Genomic DNA, 19637 nt, shown 5'->3' on the forward strand with positions numbered 1-19637 from the left:
ATTTTTTTTTTCAACCTCAATAACTATGTTACTATGTTAATATGATGTGATCCGTATCCAGGGCTCCAGTGATCCCATCTTCAGCTGTGGTCCCCTCTGCAAAGCGTGAAGTCAGCTGGCGGGTCCTTTCGGTGCCACTGGAGAAGTCAGAAATTCTCCATGGTCACTCTCCTCATGAATAGCCGAGAATTTTTCTTTGCTTTATGAATAGACCTCCTTGACCGATCGTGGGGTGTGGCACTTTTGGAATTCACTGGATCCAGTGGGCAGTATTATGAAGGGTCCACCAGGGGAATACAATGACAGGGGTCCATGGAATAGTGTGAGGGTTGCCCGTAATGAGCATGGACAGCAACTGGAGAGGTGTGAGCAACCACTGAAGGGAGTGTTATCACCCAAAGCGCATTATGCAGTCTCACTTTTGCAGACACAGCACTGCTGTTTATATATGCACCAGGGACAGACCACTGTGGCTGCCAGTACAGCACCCTGGCTCTTTCATATACTCATCCAGCTGTGCCATCTTTCCAGTGATATATTTGGAAAGATGATTCTGCACAGAAACTAGCAAATACTTTGGCACTGTACCAAAGTCTTACATCAGTCTTACATATTATTAAAACCTAATATATGGGAAGATATTCAGGAGGGGACTGTAGACACTGTTGAGACATTATGGGTAGAAATTGCATGCGGGGAAAAAGGAACAAAAAAGTTAGTATTGGGTGTATGCTATAGGCCGCCTGGTATCAACGCATCTGATGATGAATTGTTACTAAAGCAAATTGAAAAAGCAGCAGGAGTAGGAGACATAGTAGTGATGGGAGATTTTAACTATCCAGAGATAAACTGGAAAAACGATTCATGTGATACTGCTAGGGGCAGTATGTTTTTAAACACACTAAATGATAACTACCTAGTCCAACTAATTGAGGAACCAACTAGGTACAATGCAATCTTAGACCTGGTATTAACAAACAATCAGGATTTGGTATCGGGTATTATAGTAGGGGAAACAGCGACCACAATATGGTCACATTCAATATCAGTTTCTACAAACAGCCCTATACTGGCTCAACTAGGACTTTAAACTTTAGCAAAGCAAATTTTGAAAAGATGAGGGTATTTTTCAGGGATATTGAATGGGAAGGTTTGTTTTTAGGAAAAAATACTACGGAGAAATGGGAGGTACTAAAATTCCTGCTAGCTAAAAATACACTCAAATATATTCCTATGAGTAGCAAAAAAGGGAATAAAAATCATAAACCGATGTGGCTTAACAAAAAGATTAAGGAACTTATGGGCAAGAAAAGGCGAGCATTTAAAAAATACAAAACTGACGGGGAAGCAGAGTCATTTCAGCACTATAAGGAATGTAACAAAAATTGCAAAAAGGAAATAAGAGCGGCTAAAGTAGAAACTGAAAAACTAGTAGCAAAGGAAAGCAAAGCGAATCCCAAAAAATTCTTTAAATACATTAATAGCAAGAGATTAAAAAAGGAGAGTATAGGCCCTTTGAAAGACAAGTTGGGAGTCTTAAGCAAAAATGATAATGACATAGCGGACACACTAAATGAGTTTTTTTCAACAGTATTCACTAGAGAGGACCCAATTCAGGGACTGACACACAATCTCAATAATGACAATATCACACTGATAGGTACTTATTTAAGCGAGGAAGTAGTCTGTGACCGATTAAAACATTTAAAGATTAATAAATCACCAGGGCCCGATGGTATTCATCCAAGGGTTCTAATGGAGCTTCACTCTGAACTGGCAAAACCGCTATCCTTGATCTTTGAGGATTCAGTTATATCAGGTATGGTTCCCAAAGACTGGCGTATAGCGGAAGTAGTGCCTATATTCAAAAAGGGATGTAAAGCTGAACCAGGTAATTATAGACCAGTTAGTCTTACATCTATAGTGGGGAAAGTATTGGAAGGTATTCTAAGAGATAGTATTCAGAAGTTCCTTGAAACCAATAAGGTCATTAAAAGGAATCAACATGGGTTTATGAAGGACAGATCCTGTCAAACCAACTTACTTGGCTTTTATGAAACAGTAAGCGCAAACCTAGATCAGGGTAAAGACGTGGATGTAATCTTTTTAGATTTTGCCAAAGCGTTCGATACTGTACCACACATGAGACTTATATACAAGCTACAAGAATCAGGGCTAGGAAGCACAATATGCACTTGGGTCAAAAACTGGTTAGATAATAGGAAGCAGCGCGTTGTGGTTAATGGATCTTTTTCAACTTGGACTGAAGTGCTAAGTGGTGTGCCGCAAGGCTCAGTATTAGGACCGCTATTGTTCAATATTTTCATTAACGACCTAACAGAAGGTCTAGAGAGCATGGTGTCAATTTTTGCAGATGATACCAAATTGTGTAAGGCTATAAATACAGAGGAGGATGCCGAGTCTCTTCAGAACGACTTAGTTAAATTAGAAGCATGGGCAGCCAAATGGAGAATGCGCTTCAACACAGACAAGTGTAAGGTAATGCACTGTGGTAACAAGAACAAAAATTACACCTACCTACTAAATGGGGTAAAATTAGGGGATTCTGTACTGGAAAAGGACTTAGGTGTCCTCATAGATAGCAAGCTAAGCAGTAGTACCCAAAGTAGGACTGCAGCAAAGAAGGCTAATAAGATATTAGCATGCATAAAACGGGGTATTGATGCTAGGGACGAGAGTATTATACTCCCGTTATATAAATCACTAGTGAGGCCACACCTTGAATACTGTGTACAGTTCTGGGCACCGTACTACAAAAAGGATATCCTGGAGTTTGAAAAGGTACAGAGGAGGGCGACCAAACTAATTAAGGGCATGGAGACGATGGAATACAAGGAAAGGCTTGAAAGACTAGGCATGTTTACATTGGAAAAGCGGAGACTAAGAGGGGATATGATCAACATCTACAAATATATAAGGGGACAATACACAGAGCTTGCGCGGGACCTGTTTTTGGTTAGATCAACACAGAGGACTCGTGGACACTCGCTCAGGTTAGAGGAAAGGAGATTCCGCACAATACGGCGTAAAGGCTTTATCACGGTAAGGACAATACGTGTTTGGAATTCCCTGCCCGAGGGAGTTGTAATGGCGGAATCTGTCAACACCTTTAAGAATGGGTTAGATAAATTCCTATTGGATAAGGATATCCAGGGGTATGGTGCATAGTCATGCATTATAGTTACTATAAATAGGGATAAAATACAATGGCTGACAGCAGCATCAGTCAGAAATTTTAGTCAAATCATCATGCATAGGAGACCACAAATAGGTTGAACTCGATGGACAATTGTCTTTTTTCAACCTCAGATACTATGTTACTATGTAATGCTGCACACTTTGTTCTATGAAACCCAGGGACATATGTAAGAGGTTGCCGGAGGTGTGGGATGCTGGCCAATCTTTGAAATTTTTTTTAAAGCAGCAATCATTTAGAAGACATGGTTTTGCCTTGAAAATGATTACGGCTTTAAAACAAATTCAGAGATTGGCCGTCATTCCGCACCTCCGGCAAACTCCAATCCTATTATATATGCCCGCCCCAATTTGTTAGAATTCAGCCATTTTCAACCAATACTACAAACACAACTATCAGGATCTCCACTATGAATGTCAGTCTTCCCTTTTATTTTGGCTGTGTCCTTTTCAAGACAATTAATTTTGTGTACTTTGTATGTATGCATTTATTTTGTCTACATTGTACTTCCCTGTACCTCTGTGTATCCTGTTCTTTTCTATTATCTGGCATTGCGGAGCACTGTGACACTTTACATTGCTACAATAATGGGAATTAATTTAATAGCAGGAGAATTGGAGATACAGGAGGCAGAGTAAAAATACATAGGGGCCAGGGGTGTAGTGAGGGTAGCTCCAGTGGAGCGCAAGCTCCGGGCACCAAAAAAGTTAGAGGGTGCGCTGCCGCCCACCACCACCCCCTTCCCGCGGGCCACTCTACTGGCAGCCGCAGAACAGGAGGAGCAGGGGGCGCACACTGACTCGGAGACTAGGTAGGGAACAGGGCAGGCCAGAGGCGACAGCCGGAGCACTGCCGCCTTCTTTATACTGTATGTCTCGATGTCTGCTTGTAGTTGTGCAGCAGGGTTACTTCTGTCCTGCAGCACCACTCCCTGCCCCCGCTGCTGCAGCACTTCTCTCTTTCCTGGAAACTGCAGCACGTCTCTACTTCAGATGCTGCAGCAGCTCTCTCTGCCCTAGCTGCTGCAGCACCTCATGCTGCCACGGCTTCTGCAGAATCTCTCTCTGCCCTGGCTGCTGCAGCACTTCTCTCTATATTGCTGTTGCAGCACCCTCTCTGCCCCAGTTGCTGCTGCAGCACATCTTTCTGCCCCAGATGCTGCAGCACCTCTCTCTACCCGGGTTCCTGCACTCTCTACACTGATGCTGCAGCACCTCTCTCTGCCCCTCAGGTTGCTGCAGAACCTCTCTCTGCCTCTCAGGATGCTGCGGCGCAGCTCTCCCTGCCCCTCAAGCTGCTGTGGTACAGCTCTCTCTGCCCCTCAGAAAATTCGGGAACATTATTTTCATTGAAGCATAGTGGGATTCTCAGGTCTGGCATGGCAATTCTATGGTATTATTTTCATTAAGGTATTTGGGAGTATGAAATTGTTGGAGGGTGGGGGGTTGGGGCTGGGTGCAATTTTTATGCATTATTTTCATTGAGAGTTTAGGGGGGGCTGGGTCTTTGGGGGGGGGGCGTCACATTTGGGGCATTATTTTAATTGAGTCAATGGGAGATTATCAGATTGCCCTGAGCTCCACAAGGTCTACAACCACCCCTGTCACCAATTAAGGATTTTTAAATATTGTTTCTTTTCAAATGTAACATGCCACCACATATTGGCTAGGCCACTAATTCAGTACAGGGGAGGGGGCACCAAAACAGAACTTTGCTGCGGGCACCATAGCTAGCTACACCTATGATAGGGGCATTTTTTAATTTTATTTTTACTAAAATAATGTTAAAAATTGTTTTCACACCCTTTTCACATTATTTAAGTATCACCTGACTGCATTAAAGGGCTTTAGGAGCACTTTTCGTGAAAAACTGCTCCAACCACTTTAATTGTAATTTTTTTAGTAACCCAGATCGCATTTCCCGTACTTATAGGGGTATATTCAATTAGGGTCGGATCCATTCCAACATGCATTTGTCGGAATGGATCCGACAACTCCTATTCAATCACATCTCAATTCGACTTTAAAAAAAGTGGAGGAGAGGGGGGAGACCAGCGGGGACAGCCGCGGGCAGATGGAGGAGAGCAGCGCTACAGCAGCGCTACAGAAGGATGTCTCACAGCCGTCAGACCTCACGGCAGTGTCCACCCGGCTTCAGCAAGCGTGACCTTACTTGCTGGAGCCAGGTGGACGCTGCCGTGAGCGGCGCGGCTGTGAGACATCTCCCCGCGACTCTCACCCCTCTCCTCCTCTAAGGTCCCTCATCTCAGTCCGACATTTTTTTATGTCGGACTGAGATGGTCAGAAACGGGGCCAAATCCTCTCAAATTAGGCCCCGTTTCCCTCAAAAGTATGTGAATCGTCAGCTAAACCGCCGATTCACGTACTATTAGACAAGTCGAATTCCCAGACTTGTTGAATAAAAACAGCTGGGATTGAATAGGTTGAATCACGATTTGACCTTAAAAAGACTAAAACTGCTGTCTTTTCGGCAGACGGCGGATTTCGACCCTAATTGAATATACTCCATAATGGGAAATGCGTTTTGACCAAATTTACTAAAAAAAGATTGTAAAAAAACACTGCAGTGAGAACTGTGATAATTATGCCAGCTTCAGCTTGCGTAATCACAAGGCTCACTGCGGATCCTGTACTTCTGCACAGCTTTCTCTGCACTAGGTAGAGAAAGCTGTACGGGGAGCCAGCAGTATGATCAGCTTTGTGTGTCCGAAGAACACACAAGTTGATCACTGGGAAAAAAAAAACCATACTCACCTCCCCAGGGTCCGGTGTTCGGGGCTACAGTGCCAGCTGCGGTCATGGGGGCTCCCTGCTGCTCCTATGAGCTTCGGTGCAGTAAAGTGATGCTGCAAAGCAGCAGGGAGCCCAGATGACTGTCAGCCGTCCAGGAGCTCTGATCACTGATCCCCGCCTTTTGTGAGTATGATCTGCGGTCAGGGGGAGAGTCCCTTCACGGGTGTGGGGGGTCGTCGGGAGGGGATGCCAGTGGCAGTGGCGGCAATGTTGGCGGCACATGCACAGGACATACTTGTGAAAAATACCCCGATATGTCTGCAGATTGGCATTGCAGGAACTCTGCTTTCTCACAAGCTCTGTCCATGCATGCGGTTATTGATATATCCGTGCAATGTAATCAATAATCGCATTGCGGATTGGGTCAATTCTATCACCTCACATCCTCAGATGCAGATGGTGATAAATCAGCCCCTTAGAGAGTGAATTGTATAATGAAGCAAGGTGTCAAATAGGATAGATGGTATAGAAGGGTAATTCCATTATTTGTTTAAAAAAGTAACCAACTGGTAGAACCAAGTGCTGCATGTGGGGACACCGATGATCCAGCAATGCCTCTATTTTTGTAGTTGCCTCATATAATGTCAGGCTCTTAGAAGAATGCAGTGTCTATGCTGCCACTGAGTTTATTGGTTTTCAGGAGATTATAACTAGTGATGAGCGGGTTCGGTTTCGGAGAAACCGAACCCCCCCCCCGAACTTCACCTTTTTCACACGGGTCCGAGGCAGGTTAGAACCTTCCCGCCTTGCTCGGCTACCCCGAGCGCGCCCGAACGTCATCATCCCGCTGTCGGATTCTCGCAAGATTCGGATTCTATATAAGCAGCCGCGCGTCGCCGCCATTTTCACTCGTGCATTGGAGATGAAAGGTAGAGGACGTGGCTGGCGTCCTCTCCGTTTATTGTAGAAGTTGATTGGTTTACTTTATTTCTTATTTGTGGGGAGGATTGGGGAGCAGCTGTTAGGAGGAGTACAGTGCAGAGTTTTGCTGATAAGTGACCACCAGTTTTTATCCGTTCTCTGCCTGAAAACAACGCTGCATACCATATCTGTGCTCAGTGTGCTGCATGATATATCTGTGCTGAGTGCTCACACTGCTTAATTGTGGGGACTGGGGAGCAGCTATAGCAGGAGTACAGTGTAGAGTTTTGCTGACAGTGGCCACCAGTATACGTTGTCTGCCTGAAAAACACTCCATATCTGTGCTCATAGTGTGCTGCTTTATTGTGGGGACTGGGGACCACCAGTATAATTAATATTATATAGGAGTAGTACAGTGCAGAGTGCACTGCTGTACCTACCTCTGTGTCGTCACTCGTCATCCATTAAGTATACTATCCATCTGCATTGTATACCTGTGGTGCATTTTAGACTAGTTTAGCAGTTTGCTGACAGTGTTCACCAGTATACTATATATAGCAGTACGGTAGGCCACTGCTGTACCTACCTCTGTGTCGTCACTCGTCATCCATTAAGTATACTATCCATCTACATTGTATACCTGTGGTGCATTTTTTAGACTAGTTTAGCAGTTTGCTGACAGTGTCCACCAGTATACTATATATAGCAGTACGGTAGGCCACTGCTGTACCTACCTCTGTGTCGTCACTCGTCATCCATTAAGTATACTATCCATCTACATTGTATACCTGTGGTGCATTTTTTTAGACTAGTTTAGCAGTTTGCTGACAGTGTCCACCAGTATACTATATATAGCAGTACGGTAGGCCACTGCTGTGTACCTACCTCTGTGTCGTCACTCGTCATCCATTAAGTATACTATCCATCTACATTCTATACCTGTGGTGCATTTTAGACAGTTTTGCAGTTTGCTGACATTGTCCACCAGTGTACTATATATAGCAGTACGGTAGGCCACTGCTGTGTACCTACCTCTGTGTCGTCACTCGTCATCCATTAAGTATACTATCCATCTACATTCTATACCTGTGGTGCATTTTAGACAGTTTTGCAGTTTGCTGACATTGTCCACCAGTGTACTATATATAGCAGTACGGTAGGCCACTGCTGTGTACCTACCTCTGTGTCGTCACTCGTCATCCATTAAGTATACTATCCATCTACATTCTATACCTGTGGTGCATTTTAGACAGTTTTGCAGTTTGCTGACAGTGTCCACCAGTATACTATATTTATACTTATAGCAGTACGGTAGGCCACTGCTGTACCTACCTCTGTGTCGTCACTCGTCATCCATTAAGTATACTATCCATCTACATTCTATACCTGTGGTGCATTTTAGACAGTTTTGCAGTTTGCTGACAGTGTCCACCAGTATACTATATATAGCAGTACGGTAGGCCACTGCTGTACCTACCCCTGTGTCGTCACTCGTCATCCATTAAGTATACTATTCATCTACATTCTATACCTGTGGTGCATTTTAGTTTTGCAGTTTGCTGACAGTGTCCACCAGTATACTATATATAGCAGTACGGTAGGCCACTGCTGTGTACCTACCTCTGTGTCGTCACTCGTCATCCATTAAGTATACTATCCATCTACATTCTATACCTGTGGTACATTTTAGACAGTTTTGCAGTTTGCTGACAGTGTCCACCAGTATACTATATATATACTTATAGCAGTACGGTAGGCCACTGCTGTACCTACCTCTGTGTCGTCACTCGTCATCCATTAAGTATACTATCCATCTACATTCTATACCTGTGGTGCATTTTAGACAGTTTTGCAGTTTGCTGACAGTGTCCACCAGTATACTATATATATACTTATAGCAGTACGGTAGGCCACTGCTGTACCTACCTCTGTGTCGTCACTCGTCATCCATTAAGTATACTATCCATCTACATTCTATACCTGTGGTGCATTTTAGACAGTTTTGCAGTTTGCTGACAGTGTCCACCAGTATACTATATATAGCAGTACGGTAGGCCACTGCTGTGTACCTACCTCTGTGTCGTCACTCGTCATCCATTAAGTATACTATCCATCTACATTCTATACCTGTGGTGCATTTTAGACAGTTTTGCAGTTTGCTGACAGTGTCCACCAGTATACTATATATAGCAGTACGGTAGGCCACTGCTGTACCTACCTCTGTGTCGTCACTCGTCATCCATTAAGTATACTATCCATCTACATTGTATACCTGTGGTGCATTTTAGTTTTGCGCAGTAAATATAGTAGTAGGCCATTGCTATTGATACTGGCATATAATTCCACACATTAAAAAATGGAGAACAAAAATGTGGAGGTTAAAGGGAAAGATCAAGATCCACTTCCACCTCGTGCTGAAGCTGCTGCCACTAGTCATGGCCGAGACGATGAAATGCCATCAACGTCGTCTGCCAAGGCCGATGCCCAATGTCATAGTAGAGAGCATGTAAAATCCAAAACACAAAAGTTCAGTAAAATGACCAAAAAAACAAAATTAAAAGCGTCTGAGGAGAAGCGTAAACTTGCCAATATGCCATTTACGACACGGAGTGGCAAGGAACGGCTGAGGCCCTGGCCTATGTTCATGGCTAGTGGTTCAGCTTCAAATGAGCATGGAAGCACTCATCCTCTCGCTAGAAAAAGAAAAGACTTAAGCTGGCAAAAGCACAGCAAAGAACTGTGCGTTCTTCAAAATCACAAATCCCCAAGGAGAGTCCAATTGTGTCGGTTGCGATGCCTGACCTTCCCAACACTAGACGGGAAGAGCTTGCGCCTCCCACCATTTGCACGCCCCCTGCAAGTGCTGGAAGGAGCACCCGCAGTCCAGTTCCTGATAGTCAAATTGAAGATGTCACTGTTGAAGTACACCAGGATGAGGATATGGGTGTTGCTGGCGCTGGGGAGGAAATTGACAAGGAGGATTCTGATGGTGAGGTGGTTTGTTTAAGTCAGGCACCCGGGGAGACACCTGTTGTCCGTGGGAGGAATATGGCCCTTGACATGCCTGGTCAAAATACAAAAAAAATCAGCTCTTCGGTGTGGAATTATTTCAACACAAATGCGGACAACAGGTGTCAAGCCGTGTGTTGCCTTTGTCAAGCTGTAATAAGTAGGGGTAAGGACGTTAACCACCTCGGAACATCCTCCCTTATATGTCACCTGCAGCGCATTCATCATAAGTCAGTGACAAGTTCAAAAACTTTGGGTGACAGCGGAAGCAGTCCACTGACCACTAAATCCCTTCCTCTTGTAACCAAGCTCCTGCAAACCACACCACCAACTCCCTCAGTGTCAATTTCCTCCTTACCCAGGAAAGCCAATAGTCCTGCAGGCCATGTCACTGTCAAGTCTGACGAGTCCTCTCCTGCCTGGGATTCCTCCGATGCATCCTTGAGTGTACCGCCTACTGCTGCTGGCGCTGCTGTTGTTGCTGCTGGGAGTCGATCGTCATCCCAGAGGGGAAGTCGGAAGACCACTTGTACTACTTCCAGTAAGCAATTGACTGTCCAACAGTCCTTTGCGAGGAAGATGAAATATCACAGCAGTCATCCTGCTGCAAAGCGGATAACTGAGGCCTTGGCAGCCTGGGCGGTGAGAAACGTGGTTCCGGTATCCATCGTTAATTCAGAGCCAACTAGAGACTTGATTGAGGTACTGTGTCCCCGGTACCAAATGCCATCTAGGTTCCATTTCTCTAGGCAGGCGATACCGAAAATGTACACAGACCTCAGAAAAAGACTCACCAGTGTCCTAAAAAATGCAGTTGTACCCAATGTCCACTTAACCACGGACATGTGGACAAGTGGAGCAGGGCAGACTCAGGACTATATGACTGTGACAGCCCACTGGGTAGATGTATTGCCTCCCGCAGCAAGAACAGCAGCGGCGGCACCAGTAGCAGCATCTCGCAAATGCCAACTCGTTCCTAGGCAGGCTATGCTTTGTATCACCGCTTTCCAGAATAGGCACACAGCTGAAAACCTCTTACGGCAACTGAGGAAGATCATCGCAGAATTGCTTACCCCAATTGGACTCTCCTGGGGATTTGTGACATCGGACAACGCCAGCAATATTGTGCGTGCATTACATCTGGGCAAATTCCATCATGTCCCGTGTTTTGCCCATACCTTGAATTTGGTGGTGCAGAATTATTTAAAAAAACGACAGGGGCGTGCAAGAGATGCTGTCGGTGGCCCGAAGAATTGCGGGCCACTTTCGGCATTCAGGCACCGCGTACAGAAGACTGGAGCACCACTAAACATTCCTGAACCTGCCCTGCCATCATCTGAAGCAAGAGGTGGTAACGAGGTGGAATTCAACCCTCTATATGCTTCAGAGGATGGAGGAGCAGCAAAAGGCCATTCAAGCCTATACATCTGGCCACGATATAGGCAAAGGAGGTGGAATGCACCTGACTCAAGCGCAGTGGAGAATGATTTCAACGTTGTGCAAGGTTCTGCAACCCTTTGAACTTGCCACACGTGAAGTCAGTTCAGACACTGCCAGCCTGAGTCAGGTCATTCCCCTCATCAGGCTTTTGCAGAAGAAGCTGGAGACTTTGAAGGAGGAGCTAAAACAGAGCGATTCCGCTAGGCATGTGGGACTTGTGGATGGAGCCCTTAATTCGCTTAACCAGGATTCACGGGTGGTCAATCTGTTGAAATCAGAGCACTACATTTTGGCCACCGTGCTCGATCCTAGATTTAAAACCTACGTTGTATCTCTCTTTCCGGCAGACACAAGTCTGCAGAGGTTCAAAGACCTGCTGGTGAGAAAATTGTCAAGTCAAGCGGAACGTGACCCGTCACCATCTCCTCCTTCACATTCTCCCGCAACTGGGGGTGCGAGGAAAAGGCTAAGAATTCCGAGCCCACCCGCTGGCGATGATGCAGGGCAGTCTGGAGCGGGTGCTGACATCTGGTCCGGACTGAAGGACCTGCCAACGATTACTGACATGTCTACTACTGTCACTGCATATGATTCTCTCACCATTGAAAGAATGGTGGAGGATTATATGAGTGACCGCATCCAAGTAGGCACGTCAGACAGTCCGTACGTATACTGGCAGGAAAAAGAGGCAATTTGGAGGCCCTTGCAGAAACTGGCTTTATTCTACCTAAGTTGCCCTCCCTCCAGTGTGTGCTCCGAAAGAGTGTTTAGTGCAGCCGCTCACCTTGTCAGCAATCGGCGTACGAGGTTACTTCCAGAAAATGTGGAGAAGATGATGTTCATTAAAATGAATTATAATCAATTCCTCCGTGGAGACATTCACCAGCAGCAATTGCCTCCAGAAAGTACACGGGGACCTGAGATGGTGGATTCCAGTGGGGACGAATTAATAATCTGTGAGGAGGGGGATGTACACAGTGAAAGGGGTGAGGAATCGGAGGATGATGATGAGGTGGACATCTTGCCTCTGTAGAGCCAGTTTGTGCAAGGAGAGATTGATTGCTTCTTTTTTGGTGGGGGCCCAAACCAACCAGTCATTTCAGTCACAGTCGTGTGGCAGACCCTGTCACTGAAATGATGGGTTCGTTAAAGTGTGCATGTCCTGTTTATACAACATAAGGGTGGGTGGGAGGGCCCAAGGACAATTCCATCTTGCACCTCTTTTTTCTTTCATTTTTCTTTGCATCATGTGCTGTTTGGGGAGTATTTTTTTGAAGGGCCATCCTGCCTGACACTGCAGTGCCACTCCTAGATGGGCCAGGTGTTTGTGTCGGCCACTTGTGTCGCTTAGCTTAGTCACACAGCCACCTTGGTGCGCCTCTTTTTTTCTTTGCATCATGTGCTGTTTGGGGACAATTTTTTTGAAGGGCCATCCTGCCTGACACTGCAGTGCCACTCCTAGATGGGCCAGGTGTTTGTGTCGGCCACTTGTGTCGCTTAGCTTAGTCACACAGCCACCTTGGTGCGCCTCTTTTTTTCTTTGCATCATGTGCTGTTTGGGGATAATTTTTTTGAAAGGCCATCCTGCCTGACACTGCAGTGCCACTCCTAGATGGGCCAGGTGTTTGTGTCGGCCACTTGTGTCGCTTAGCTCAGTCACACAGCCACCTTGGTGCGCCTCTTTTTTTCTTTGCATCATGTGCTGTTTGGGGACAATTTTTGGAAGGGCCATCCTGTCTTGATTGACACTGCAGTGCCACTCCTAGATGGGCCAGGTGTTTGTGTCGGCCACTTGTGTCGCTTAGCTTAGTCACACAGCGACCTTGGTGCACCTCTTTTTTTCTTTGCATCATGTGCTGTTTGGGGACAATTTTTTGGAAGGGCCATCCTGTCTTGATTGACACTGCAGTGCCACTCCTAGATGGGCCAGGTGTTTGTGTCGGCCCCTTGTGTCGCTTAGCTTAGTCACACAGCCACCTTCGTGCGCCTCTTTTTTTCTTTGCATCATGTGCTGTTTGGGGACAATTTTTTGGAAGGGCCATCCTGTCTTGATTGACACTGCAGTGCCACTCCTAGATGGGCCAGGTGTTTGTGTCGGCCACTTGTGTCGCTTAGCTTAGTCACACAGCCACCTTGGTGCGCCTCTTTTTTTCTTTGCATCATGTGCTGTTTGGGGAGTATTTTTTTGAAGGGCCATCCTGCCTGACACTGCAGTGCCACTCCTAGATGGGCCAGGTGTTTGTGTCGCTTAGCTTAGTCACACGGCCACCTCGGTGCGCCTCTTTTTTTCTTTGCATCATGTGCTGTTTGGGGACTATTTTTTTGAAGGGCCATCCTGCCTGACACTGCAGTGCCACTCCTAGATGGGCCAGGTGTTTGTGTCGGCCACTTGTGTCGCTTAGCTTAGCCATCCAGCGACCTCGGTGCAAATTTTAGGACTAAAAATAATATTGTGAGGTGTGAGGTGTTCAGAATAGACTGGAAATGAGTGGAAATTATGGTTATTGAGGTTAATAATACTATGGGATCAAAATGACCCCCAAATTCTATGATTTAAGCTGTTTTTTAGGGTTTTTTGAAAAAAACACCCGAATCCAAAAGACACCCGAATCCGACAAAAAATTTTCGGTGAGGTTTTGCCAAAACGCGTCCGAATCCAAAACACGGCCGCGGAACCGAACCCAAAACCACATCACTAATTATAACAGGTAATATCAATTATATATTATATACAGTATGTATGAAAGGAGGCCTAAATGGGGTTGAATATAATGCAGAGGTCCAGATTTAGCACCCTGGCTGGATGAAATAGTAACACTAACAGAACTGCTCTTTTTTAGCTTGCCTGGCTGTCAGAAGAGCTGTAGCTTAGTATTAAATCATTATAGGACTTTATTTTTCTAATGAAATATAACAATACTTTACACGTGTGATGTTGCGTATGCTGTTGAGTATGTGTTGTCACTTCCATCTCTTGATGTTTTTGTGTCTGATGTCTGATCCCATTCCATGTTCTTTTTAATTCAATGGGTCCAATGCAGAGCGGAACACAACTGGGCTGCAGACAATCCCGCATTGCGGCAAGGAAAACAATGCGTGTATTTATATTTGCATCTTTGCAAGAATGGCACCTCGGCCTGCATTCTTGGTTTGATACTCATCATCAGTGTGCACTTCCACCTGCCGTACACTACGTGAAAAGATGTGTCTGATACTCTCCCGCCTTTCTCTGCATAGCACGCATGTCCTTTCTGAACTTTATGTACAGGAGAACACCTTGTTATAGCTCATTTGCTCCACTACATTGGGAAGTGGAGACTTAAATGTGTTTGATTTTGCATGTGCAGTGCGAAAATATGTATGGTTCACAAACGAGCGTTCTGTATGTTCAACTAACTGTCTTTGTACTTTTTCTACACTTTTATAGGTGTCTCACATGACCTATCTGTATAGCTCTTTTTCTCCCTTAGGCAGTAGCTGCTGCTATCACTGTGTATGGCCACCACAGCTTACTGTACTTGCCTACTTTTGAAACAGCATTTCCGGGATGTTGTGAAATTATCACCTATAAGTGCGGACGTGTACTGCTACATCTGAGAGGTGTGTCATAAAAGTGACTTACATCCAAATGTAAATGAGCCCCAAAGCAGTTAGTAAGATCCACTTGTTAATGAAAAGAAACGAATACTTTCAGGTTTTGCTTGTGTATTGTGTTCTACAAGAGGTTCCATATAAGTGGCCACGAAAACCCTTATCTAAAAATGCATGTAGCCATAGGGATCATTTTGCCTTACAACCAATGCATGGAAACAGGGGATGCGTTTAATTTCCCAGCAGTCGGGATCCCGGCGGTCAGGATACCGACGCCGGAATCCCGACAGCGGGTGACATGCCGCTCCTCTGTCACTGCACTCTCTGCCCGTATTCTGGCTGTCGGTCTCCTATACTGAATGTGTAAATAGCACTGATGATCCCATTTGAATGTATATGCCTCTGATTTATTTCCCCCCCCCCCCCCACCCCCACCATCCCAGTAATATATCAGCTACATAATGGGGTAAGGTGCAAGCAGGGAGATTTCTAGACTTGTCAGGGAGATTGCTGCTCTTTCAGGGAGTCTCCCAGACAATCAGTGACAGTTGGGAAGCACTGTATGCGCACGACCCAACCTGTTCCTTCCCGGGACTTATTTTTATCCTTCTGCCTCACCTTACCCTAGGTGGGTATTTCTATTCCAAAGAAAAAAAAAACTGTAACAAAAGCATTACAAAACGATATCAGTTTTATAAGCAACATTGCAAATCTGAATCACAAATCTCAAGTCTTGTCATGGGCAAAATATAAATTAATCAATAGTGATCTTATACTACGGAAACTCATAGTTAAATCAGAAGACAACTAATCAGTGACATAATAAAGAGAGACAGTGATTATTTAATTGGGTCTTTTCTTTAGTGTATGATCAAATTAATCTACTTGTCATTTCATGAGTATCTTCAGTATCTTCAGTGCCAGACATTTAACTTAACACCTCCCTTCTGTCTCCGAGGTTAGTGACCAGAACTGACTGGATGTTTGCTGTGTTCTGCGCACCAAGAAAACATTTGTTCTTCTGAATTGTTAACAGGTTGGTTAATGAAGACTCAGGAGAACTGTCTGCCACGAATCAAACAGAGTAAATCAGACCGAGGATGATTAAAATGTAATGCAGCATTATCAAATATTCATAGTGTCGGGAAGGAGAATTGATAGAACAATGTAGTAAAAATAATTTTATGTGCTTTGCTCAGAACCTCATCAATCCCTTCATTCCTACAATTCTTATTCTGAAGTCTGTCCAGAGTGGAAAAGCCTTCTTGATGGTTGTAAGCTATTAATATTGATAGTGTATCCAAAGTTCACAGATGGTATCGCCAAGGTTCCATTGAGATCCGAGGTAGATGTACAGGTATGTGGTTCACAGTTTCAGCTTCCTAGGTTTAAATAAAAGTGTCAGTTATTTTTCCCACAATTAGACATAAACCAAAACACCTAATTTGCATTGTATGAATTTGAACATTTTATATTACGTTGCTAAGAGTTTAATTTTCTTAGGTCATTAAGTCAAATACACTACTGGGAGTAATTTCCAATTTAATGCTTTAATATACCCTACAATATTTTTCAATGTTTACATTTTTTATTTACGCAAATATAATATTTAAATATAAAAATAATAATATATTCTACCTTTTAACATAGAGGGCCTTATTCAGAGCTGATAGCAATCCTAGCAATCGCTCTGAAGCCCGTGGTTTTGGTATCTGCGTACCGGCTGCAGTGCGCATGTGCGATCCTTCACCATGCGATCACATCCCAGATGCTGACTGATAGGCGATGGGCTTCCAGGCACATCGACGTGCCGTGGGGGTTAGGGGTTGTCATGGCTGATTTCAGGACCGGCCGATGACGTCGCCTGCGTTTCCAGTGTGTGGAAACATGACGGCGTTGCTCCTGCCTACGCAGCCAGGCTGCACAGGCAGGGGTCAACCGCTATTCGATGCGATCGCAATTGAATTGCGATTGCATTGCGGGCCAGCATCACACATGCTGGGCAGCCTTGCCCTGTGCTGGGCGGTCCCCAGCATGTGAGTATATGGTTGCAGATTTTGAATAACCCCCAGAAGCCATTGCATATCAATTACTGAAAGTTAAGGGGGGTGCATGGATCTGTCGTGTGTATGCCCCACAGCGATAGGCTGCGCATCGCTATCGCCTTTGCTAAATTGAGCCTGCAGGCTCAATCTATCAGGTCGCTCACTTCAGTGCTGTGTGAAGTGAGCGCCCCCCCCCCCCCTCCCCTTCCCCCCTCCCCTCGCATAGCACACATCGCGCTGTGCTGAGCAGGGGGAGAGATGTGTGCTGAACGGTCTGTGATAGATCGCTCTGCACACATCTCTTTAGTGTGTACCTTTTTAATGCGTGCCTTCAGACACCTTCCAGTACTGAGGGAAATCAAGTTTTGTTTACCTTAAAAACAACAGTGAACACAATATATCTGTTGTCAATTTTTGCTGAGCCTCATTGTACCAGACCTCACCAGCAGGTGGCACTGTTCTATTACTTTCAGACAAAAGAAGCAATATGACAGCATCCAGATATTTGCTTTGACAGGTCTAGGGCAATTTAGACAAATAAATTATAGCTGCATCAAAGAATAATCAAAGTATGTCTGAGACAAGTTTATCGAAAATCAGTGGGAGGATAAAATAGTATTACGTTTAATATCCCGAGAGCACAATCAAGTCTAAGCTAAGTGATAGGTTCAGAACAGAGGTAACATTGCATCCTCGCAAGAACACTTATGTAGCATGGAGACAGGAGTATAATAATTCTGTTTCATGGACTGGAAAGCTTATGAAAATTGAGGATACGTTAACATAGTGGTTAGCATTACTGCCTCACAGCACGGAGGTCATCAACTCCCGAGTCCTGACCAAGGTTATATAGGTGTGGAGTTTGTGTGTTATCTCCATTTTTGCAGACCTTTCCTCCGTGACCCAAGGTTTGCTTTTAATTGGCTTCGGGCAAAAGAATATCCTCTAATGTTACTATAGATAGAGCAAGGGTCTTCGACCTGTGGCCCGCCAGCTGCTGTGGAACTATACATCCCAGCATGCCCTGCCACAGTTTTGCTATTAAGGTATGCTAAAACTGAGGCAGGGCATGCTGGGAAATGTAGTTCCACGGCAGCTGGAGGGCCGCAGGTTGAAGACCCATGCTATAGAGTGTAAACTCCACTGGGTCAAGTAATGATCTGAAAGAAATATTTTAGGTAAAACGCCAAATAATAAAACTATGGGAAAACCATCTGTGACTAAACCTTGGGTCAGGCCTCAATAATCCAGCAATGCGTTTATATTTGGAATGGCCTTATGTTTGGGAATTACCTGTTTGTGAGGCTGTTGGCAGAAATCCAGTCAACGTCTAGATCTTAATCCCTTTGACAGTCTTTACAATGATTTAAAAACTGCTGTTCTCAATCTTGCAAAGAAGATTACGGGCAAAATGTAATAGCCTGCGAGGTGCAGGCTGTTCGAGATCTCCTGCAAATCTGCCTAGATTTTTAAAGCAGCAATAATTTACAATGCAAAACCAGGTGGGTTTTGCCTTGTAAATGATTGGTGCTTAAAAAATACGAGCAGACTCGTAGGAAATCCCGAAAGAGCCTGCACCTCGCAGGCTATTACATTTTGCTATAGGTGCCTATTGCAAAGAGACTCAGAGATGTAATATTAACGTTATCAATGATTAGATGATCCATTTTAATGCACAACTAAGAAAATTATGTAAAAAAGAAAATACCAGAGTTTGAATACGATCTACAGACACTGGCCCTCATTCCGAGTTGTTCGCTCGTTGCCGAGTTTCGCTATATTGCGATTAGTCGCTTACTGCGCATGCGCAAGGGTCGCAGAGCGCATGCGCTTAGTTATTTTACTCAAAAGTTAGGTATTTTACTCACGGCATAACGAGGATTTTTCATCGTTCTGGTGATCGGAGTGTGACTGACAGGAAGTGGGTGTTTTTGGGCGGAAACTAGCCGTTTTATGGGTGTGTGCGAAAAAACGCAGACGTTTCTGGGAAAAACGCGGGAGTGTCTGAAGAAACGGGGGAGTGTCTTGGCTAAGAAATTTCTATTCGCAATTCTGCTAATCTTTCGTTCGCAATTCTGCTATGCTAAAATACACTCCCAGTAGGCGGCGGCTTAGCGTGTGCAATGCTGCTAAAAGCAGCTAGTGAGCGAACAACTCGGAATGAGGGCCACTGTCATTTCCATTTAATATTCTACTTACCGCAGGGTGCAGAGGTAGAGTGGGATAGAGTCCATTGTAGTTACTGTATGGAGAAACTGGCTTGTCTAGTACGGGGAAATAAAATAATAAAAGACATTTAGTAGCCACTATTTGCATATGTGTAACACATGTAGAAAAGATATAGCAGTTTCTGATAGGAGACCGTACACAGAAAATATACTATTACTATTGCATAGCAATTTAAGATTGAAATAAAAAAACATACTGAAAGGTCAGTGGACATAGGGCCTAATTCAGACCTGATCGCAGCAGCAAATTTGTTCTCTAATGGGCCAAACCATGGGCCTAATTCAGAGCTGATCGCTGGGGTGCGGTTTTTGCATCCCTGTGATCAGGTAGTCGCCGCCAAAAGGGGGAGGGGGAAATCGCTGTACAGGGGTGCAATCGCATGTACAGGAGAGCTGCACAAACAAAGGTTTCTGCAGTTTCTACACAGCCCAG

At 44.8% G+C, this 19637-nt stretch overlaps 1 protein-coding gene across 1 annotated transcript in view; it reads right to left on the reverse strand.

Moving 5' to 3' along the window:
• Window positions 1–15604: 15604 nt before the first annotated feature.
• Window positions 15605–19637, reverse strand: part of LOC134965088 (G-protein coupled receptor family C group 5 member C-like) — a 34599-nt gene continuing 30566 nt past the window's right edge. Inside the window, exons 3-4 of the mRNA XM_063941643.1 lie at window positions 19176–19240; window positions 15605–16313 (exon numbers count right to left, since the gene is read on the reverse strand). Coding sequence (XP_063797713.1) covers window positions 16239–16313; window positions 19176–19240 — 140 coding nt within the window. The 3' untranslated portion in view covers window positions 15605–16238. The remainder of the gene's footprint in view (window positions 16314–19175; window positions 19241–19637) is intronic.

The sequence above is a fragment of the Pseudophryne corroboree genome, chromosome 10 (genome assembly GCF_028390025.1).
Source record: "Pseudophryne corroboree isolate aPseCor3 chromosome 10, aPseCor3.hap2, whole genome shotgun sequence".
Taxonomy (NCBI): domain Eukaryota; kingdom Metazoa; phylum Chordata; class Amphibia; order Anura; family Myobatrachidae; genus Pseudophryne; species Pseudophryne corroboree.